The sequence below is a fragment of the Cebidichthys violaceus genome, unplaced genomic scaffold (genome assembly GCF_023349555.1).
Source record: "Cebidichthys violaceus isolate CVI_PGR_0920_01 unplaced genomic scaffold, fCebVio1.0.p SCAF_4, whole genome shotgun sequence".
In the NCBI taxonomy this organism is placed as follows: Eukaryota; Metazoa; Chordata; class Actinopteri; order Perciformes; family Stichaeidae; genus Cebidichthys; species Cebidichthys violaceus.
Genome location: NW_027176594.1, coordinates 1,048,391 through 1,054,940, shown reverse-complemented (window position 1 = coordinate 1,054,940; position 6,550 = coordinate 1,048,391). Strand labels below are relative to the sequence as shown.

Below are 6,550 nucleotides of genomic sequence, written 5' to 3'. Positions count from 1 at the left end.
TATTCTTTTTATATACTTACATATATATAAAAAGAAGAAATACAAATAAAAAATAAGTATATATATATATATATAGAGAGAGAGAGAGAGAGAGACAGAGACACAGACACAGAGAGAGATGCATAGTATATAGGTATATGGTCGACTAATCGATTTTATTGATTATTGATATCAATTTGGATTTATACGTTCTTTTTCATGCTAATGACTTATTTCTATAAACTTATGAGCACATATGTGGCAAACTCAAGATTTGAAGTGGTGTTTCTGTTTGTTCTGATTCTTTGGGGTGTATTCATTTCTTTGGTCGAGGACAGTCCTAGTTCCCACGGTGTTGCATGATAAAGGAGATTATTTTTGTTTTCTAGTCCAGAAACGCGTAAGTGACCCTCGATCATTATTGAACCACAACGATGCAACTGGGCTCTAAATATTGAGTTAGTCCCCTTCTCTTTAGACGCTCTGCAGTCTCCTCAGTGGTGAGGTTGGAGAGGTTTAAACTGTGATTTGTCAGTCCATAGTGTGATCAGCTGATATTTCCTGACCCAATTCCAACAGTGCTAACCCCAAACTAACCTATTTAATAATTAACTGAATTCTTCACAATTCAACTATTGTGAATTTTGAACAGCTTCACCACAACACCTGTTAATTCTAGCATAGACATTAATGTGCAGGCAGAAACAGGAAGCTGTTCCAATTTAAATCTGCACACATTTTACTGCTAAGCTTCCACTTTCTTTGACTGGTTGTTTATTCTCTTCCTATTCAACTGTTGCTCAGAAGGATCTCTTTCTTCCCTTTCAATTGTCAGTCTGGTTTTGTTCTCCACGTACAAAACAAACCCTTCATACAAAATACCATCTATTCATAACGATGACTCTTTACAACCTAAAAGCATGAAAGACCTTTCAAAACATGTAGAGTAATCCTCTCTGGACCCAATAAAGCCTTTGTGGCCGGAGATAACACACTTTTCAACCATGTGAATTGTAGGTTAAAGTTGTAGCTTGTAGTTGTCCTCCTGGCCTGCTGGTGGCGGTAGAGGTGAAAGCTCGTTAAAGCAGCGGCAAGTGTTACCGGCGCCACCAGTGTGTTTCCTGTTTTATATGAGTAGTGTGGAGGGAGAGAGGTGAGTTTAATGTTTAATACAGTTTTGTATTCCTATGACCTGTCTGTAGTTTTACCGATTCCCCAGGTCGAGTGATGAATGCCTATGGATTATGTTCACATTAGACATAATTGCGTTAAAAACACAACGCGTAGTTAGCTAGCTTACCGCCGCTAGGCTATCATTGTGAATGAACGTAGCCTGCGTTAAGCTAACGTATGCTAATATTAGCCTAAGCTGAGCCTTTAGCTTAACTAAAATGTAAAAAAACATGTCAGATGGGAAATGATGGCGTTAGTTATGAGGGATATGTCCAGCTAGCATCTTCTCTGTGGTGATTTGTGCGATAACATCAGGTTTTATGTTTAGATAGATATATATAGTTACTCTATTACTCATTAGTGTTGGCAGTGTGATTCGTTAAAGTCTGTCTAAGAGGACTGCTGTACAGTTAGTGTCAAGTGCTCAATAATTCAGCCAATAACCAGCTTGAATTAACAGCTGTGTTGCTTTATTAAAGCTCTTCTTTAAACGTCACAATAGGAGGTTAGTGTAGCGCTACTGGAATATCAGCTGATCACACTGTGGACTGACACAGTTTAAACCTCTTCAGTCTGACGCTGACACGCTCTCTTGTTCCTGTCAGACACCAACATGGATATCCGACCAAACCACACCATCTACATCAACAATATCAACGATCGAGTCAAGAAAGAAGGTACGTGTGCATTTCTTTTCGCTCTCTAAATAAGCAGTCGATATTATCTGATCAATGAAGCTAAATGTCCGACATGCTCTTGTTGTGTGACGCCGTTCTGCTGTTTCTCGTCTTTGCGTTGAGCCGCTCCTCGTCTTCCCCTTGCAGAGATGAAGCGTTCGCTCTACGCGCTCTTCTCGCAGTTCGGCCAGATAATCGACATCGTGGCCATGAAGACCATGAAGATGAGGGGACAGGCGTTCGTCGTCTTCAAAGAGCTCGCCGCGTCCACCAACGCGCTGAGGCAACTCCAGGGCTTCCCCTTCTACAACAAGCCCATGGTAGGATTGACCACGCCGTCCTCTCACCACTTTGTGGGCAGTTTATTTTGGTTTTGAGGGGCTTTAACTGACCCGCGTTGTGTTGTGTTCCCCAGAGGATACAGTACGCAAAGACGGACTCCGAGGTCATCGCTAAGGTCAAGGGCACGTACGGCGACAAGGAGAAGAAGAAGGACAAGAAGAAGAAAGCTCTGGAGCCGCTGGCGGCCAGCCTACTAAAGAAACCAGCAGCGGTGAGTTTGTGTCTGAACTGCAGAGCCATCGGTCAAGTCGTCGTTCTCTGGTTTCATGTCCTGAACACACATTTCCAATGATCACAACAGCAGCTTTGTCTTAACTCATCACTTAGTGATCGATACTTCTGATCATTTCTCAAAGCAGAACTTTTTAAAATCCACTCAAATAACATGGATTATTGATGTTTAATCCATAATCCATGTTTATTATGTGTAAAGGCCTTTATATGTTACTTGTAACGGTGTATTTGTACACTGTGATGTTGCTGCTTTTGCTTCAGTGAAAGATCAGAGTACTTCTTCAACCACCGCAAATATAAATATTTGATCTGAAAATGAAAACACGAGTTTATGATCAACATAAAAACGTACTCACGGCGTTAAATCACAGTATGTTTTTTTTTGGGGGGGGGGAGCAACGCGGTGTATTCTCAGGCAGTAAAAACTTTAAAATAACGGGAAAAAAACCTTTTAAATCTACTGCTACCAGCGCTGTCTCACAGACACTTAAAGTTAGATTTAAAAAAAAAAAAAAAAATCTTCAGCAGCCCTCCACCCACAAGACGACAGCGCTTCCTCCTCCGCCGAGGACCGATCGCCGAACTTCACACATTACTGTCGTTAAACAGGAAGACCGACGGCTGTAATTTAAAGAGAACGGGCGAAAAACAAGCAACAGCTGGAAGAAATCCTCCCAAAAACCTGTTTAATTCTCATGATTTGTCATTTTTATTGGCGTGTGATTGTAAATATGTCAGTAAGTAGAGGACACACACACACACACACACACACACACACACACACACACACACACACACACACACACACACACACACACAGAGGAAATTGTTTGGTGATGGAGGCAGTGCTGTGGACCGATGCTGCTCCATAATAACTTTCTGATGAGAGGAACGGAGGCTGTGAACAGTTACTCACGATGTGAAATGACTTCACTGCTTCTCATACTTACTGTGAATACTTTTATATTTTACTTTTATTTTGAAACCCAGGACCTAATCTTTCAGTTTTTAAAAGTTTCAAGTCAAAAGAGGATTCTGAAAGTGCTGCTGATTTAAACTGAAAACAACAGTCTAGTAAGACGGGGACGCTAAGCTGTGACCTAAGCTAATGACCTGTCAATCACTGTAAGCCCCGCCCTAAATCATACTCCTCTTCATGGTCTGTTTGACTCTAAATGGAGCATAATGTACTAAATGAACATCATGCTGTATTGAAGAAGACTGTAAACTAGAGATTGAGACCATAAACTCATGTTTACAATGTTTACTGAGGGAATAAATCAAGAGAGAAGTAGAGTCATTTTAGACTAGACTTCTATACAACCAGAGGAGTCGCCCCCTGCTGGACACTAGAGAGAATGCAGTTAGCTTCACTTTACAGACTCGGCACTAATCCTGTTCTTAGTAAACTAAACCGCAAATGTCAGTGATTTTTTTTTTATTTTTTTTTGCTCTTCATGTTTTTTCACTGTTGTGTTTTTTTTTGCTTGCAGGGATCAGCAGCACCGGTCCACTCCAATGCAGTACAGGTAAGACTGATGACGGGCTTATAAATGTTTTGATACCTTGGTTAGCATCTCGGGAGATAATATCTCGTATTATATAATCACCGTAACTAAGAATCGTTGTTTTCGTTGCCTTGGAATGAGCCCTTCATGTCTTCGTAGGGTTCTGGTTCTACAGTAGCCCACAGTGGACAAACCAAACACTGACTCTAGAATGAGCCTTTCACCTTTTCACGCTGCCTCAAGGCCACCGTAGTTCTCCGACACGTGTGGGGTATTCAGTTGGATGTAATCTGAAACCTCACCACTAGATGCCACCAAATCCTTCACACTGTGCCTTTAATATATAGCTTTTTTTTAACTTAGTGGAAAAAAAATGCATGTTTTTCACATTATGTTTGCCTTTCACTCATCATTGGAGCCTTGTAGGATTCTGTGGTTTTGCAGACAACCATTTGTGTAAAGCAGTGATTCTGAGAAGCCGTTGTGAGACGGGTCCCTGTGTGTAAAGCTGAATGTGACGAGTCTCTGCCGTCTCCTCAGGTGCCGGACAACCCACCAAACTACATCCTGTTCCTCAACAACTTGCCGGAAGAGACCAACGAGATGATGCTCTCCATGCTGTTCAACCAGTGAGTCCTCAGGCGGGACTTTTGTCTCCTGTGTTCTTTTCAGAAAAACGTGTTTTGACCGTGTTTCCGACCCTCCGCAGGTTTCCTGGTTTCAAAGAGGTGCGGCTCGTCCCGGGGAAACACGACATCTCTTTCGTGGAGTTTGAGAGCGACACGCAGGCGGGCGTGGCTAAAGACGCCCTGCAGGGCTTCCGAATCACGGCGACCTGCGCCATGAAGATCACGTACGCCAAGAAGTAGCGCCATGGTCCGGAGACGCAAAGAGACTCTGAGCGGGAGGACCGGCCCTGGATCTCCCTTGTGTTCCCAGATGCTTTTGATTTTTGTAAATGCTTCTTTTTTTCTTTTCTTTTCTTTTTTTAAATCCTCTGCCATCGTTCATGAGGTCGAGTGAATAATCCCTGGCCAATATTTTGTTTTGTAAAATAAAAGTCTTTTACATAATTGCTGTCACAGATGTGAGTTTTCCTGCTGGATCTTCAGGAACAAACTGGATCAGTTGAATTCATTTTATCAATTAAAAGAGAACTTCACACGTCAAGAAAGTGGCATTTTGTGGCAAAACTCTGGAAGTATAAGACTGTGAAAATACATAATTAGAGTAATTAATGTGTGAGTGTGTGTGACCAGACTTTATTTTACACGGTTGTCCTCTAATGTAGCCAGTTAAGGGAATTGTGAGGCATAACATTCAGGGATTTTAAATCCATATTCTGGAGCATGTGTGTTTTATTTTGAAGCTATTTATTTTATTTTATTTGCTTGTGTCAACTAAAACGAATCTTGTGTCATAAACTTCCTCCTCCTTGTTATGAGTGACTACAATCCTTCATAAAAGTATACGAGAATAGTCCAGATGTTCAACACGTACGCGGTGTCTTCACTGCAGCGTCACTGATCGCTGTCATTGCGGCCGTGTTATTCACGTTGCTGTCGGTGAGGACCACATTTCACCGCGTCGAGAGACGGAGACATGTTCTCTGCTCTGGTATACGACCGGAGGAGATTTATTGATCGGGACGTCGGCACAGCGGCAGAGGTTTGTGGGACGAAGAAGAAGAAGAAGAAGAAGAGGAGGAGGAGGAGGGGGGGGGGGGGTGTTATTTACTGGTGGGTGTCCTCCCAGTGATGGAGAGCTGGTTTAAATTCACCATCAAGGGATCGAGTCCATGCGGTGGTCAAGGCTGAAGACACTATAAAAACTGACCTTCTTCTTCTTCTTCTTCTTCTTCTTCTTCTTCTGTCTCCATTTAATTTAGATGTTTCTACCTGAGGGGAGGTCGTGCCTACTAATGGATGATGACACGTGATGTCCAGGGATGTGACACTAGGTGAACATGCTTTAAGAACCCACAATAATAATAATAATAATAATACAAATAATAATAAAACATTAAATAATAATAATACATATAATACAAATAATTATAAATAAATAAATAATAATAATAATAATAATACATAAGTGTCAACCAACTGAGCATCTTAACTCTTAACTTATAAGTCAGGTCAGCAGGTCAACACATAGAATTATTTAAGTCGTATTGTTTGTTTGCACAAAAAAAGCGGACCTTTAAACATTCTTTTCAAAAGGAATAAAGTGTGCGCGCGCGCGTGTGTGTCTGTGCGTGTTGGGTCGCTGGACGTCGTGAACGCGCCTCGCGGTCTTTCCTGTCATTCGGTGGATCAGAGCGCGCGGAGAAGCAGCTTCAGGTCTGTACCACAAAAGATATGATCTCCTTTATTTACATGTGACCTCCGTGTTCAGACGACATCTCACGTCTTAAGATAAATTCATTTCATTTAATCATAAACTGCCACACATGTTGTCAGATATCCTTCATTCTGCACTTCAACACGTGCGTCCTGCAGAAACCTTTGGTCTTGTATTGTATATTACGGTTATGTTTTCAGCTGCAGATATCTTCACCGCTTCTCTTGTGTTTTCATCTTTCTCTCTCCTTATTTCTCATTAATTGAAGTCTCGTCTCGCGCTCTGGTTCCCAAA

The 6,550-nt window shown here is 41.7% G+C and overlaps 2 protein-coding genes across 2 annotated transcripts in view; both read left to right on the top strand.

Annotated features, from left to right (window-relative positions):
* Positions 1–1,054: 1,054 nt before the first annotated feature.
* snrpb2 (small nuclear ribonucleoprotein polypeptide B2) lies at positions 1,055–4,986 on the top strand. Its single transcript, XM_068726566.1, has 7 exons — positions 1,055–1,132; positions 1,758–1,829; positions 1,977–2,149; positions 2,245–2,382; positions 3,899–3,934; positions 4,454–4,542; positions 4,623–4,986. The coding sequence occupies exons 2-7, from the start codon at positions 1,766–1,768 to the stop codon at positions 4,780–4,782; spliced, it is 660 nt and encodes a 219-aa protein (XP_068582667.1). The 5' UTR covers positions 1,055–1,132; positions 1,758–1,765; the 3' UTR covers positions 4,783–4,986.
* A 1,156-nt stretch (positions 4,987–6,142) lies between these two features.
* LOC137884669 (prokineticin receptor 1-like) overlaps positions 6,143–6,550 on the top strand; it is a 6,931-nt gene continuing 6,523 nt past the window's right edge. The window contains exon 1 of the mRNA XM_068726562.1: positions 6,143–6,255. The gene's annotated coding sequence lies outside the window, so the exon portion shown is untranslated. The remainder of the gene's footprint in view (positions 6,256–6,550) is intronic.

Bases quoted from the DNA above. Each gene is read 5' to 3' on its own strand.
- snrpb2 (XM_068726566.1), top strand. From the start codon at position 1,766: ATGGATATCCGACCAAACCACACCATCTACATCAACAATATCAACGAT. The intron at 2,150-2,244 runs GTAGGATTGACC...TGTGTTCCCCAG, and splicing joins CCTTCTACAACAAGCCCATG to AGGATACAGTACGCAAAGAC. The intron at 3,935-4,453 runs GTAAGACTGATG...CCGTCTCCTCAG, and splicing joins TCCACTCCAATGCAGTACAG to GTGCCGGACAACCCACCAAA.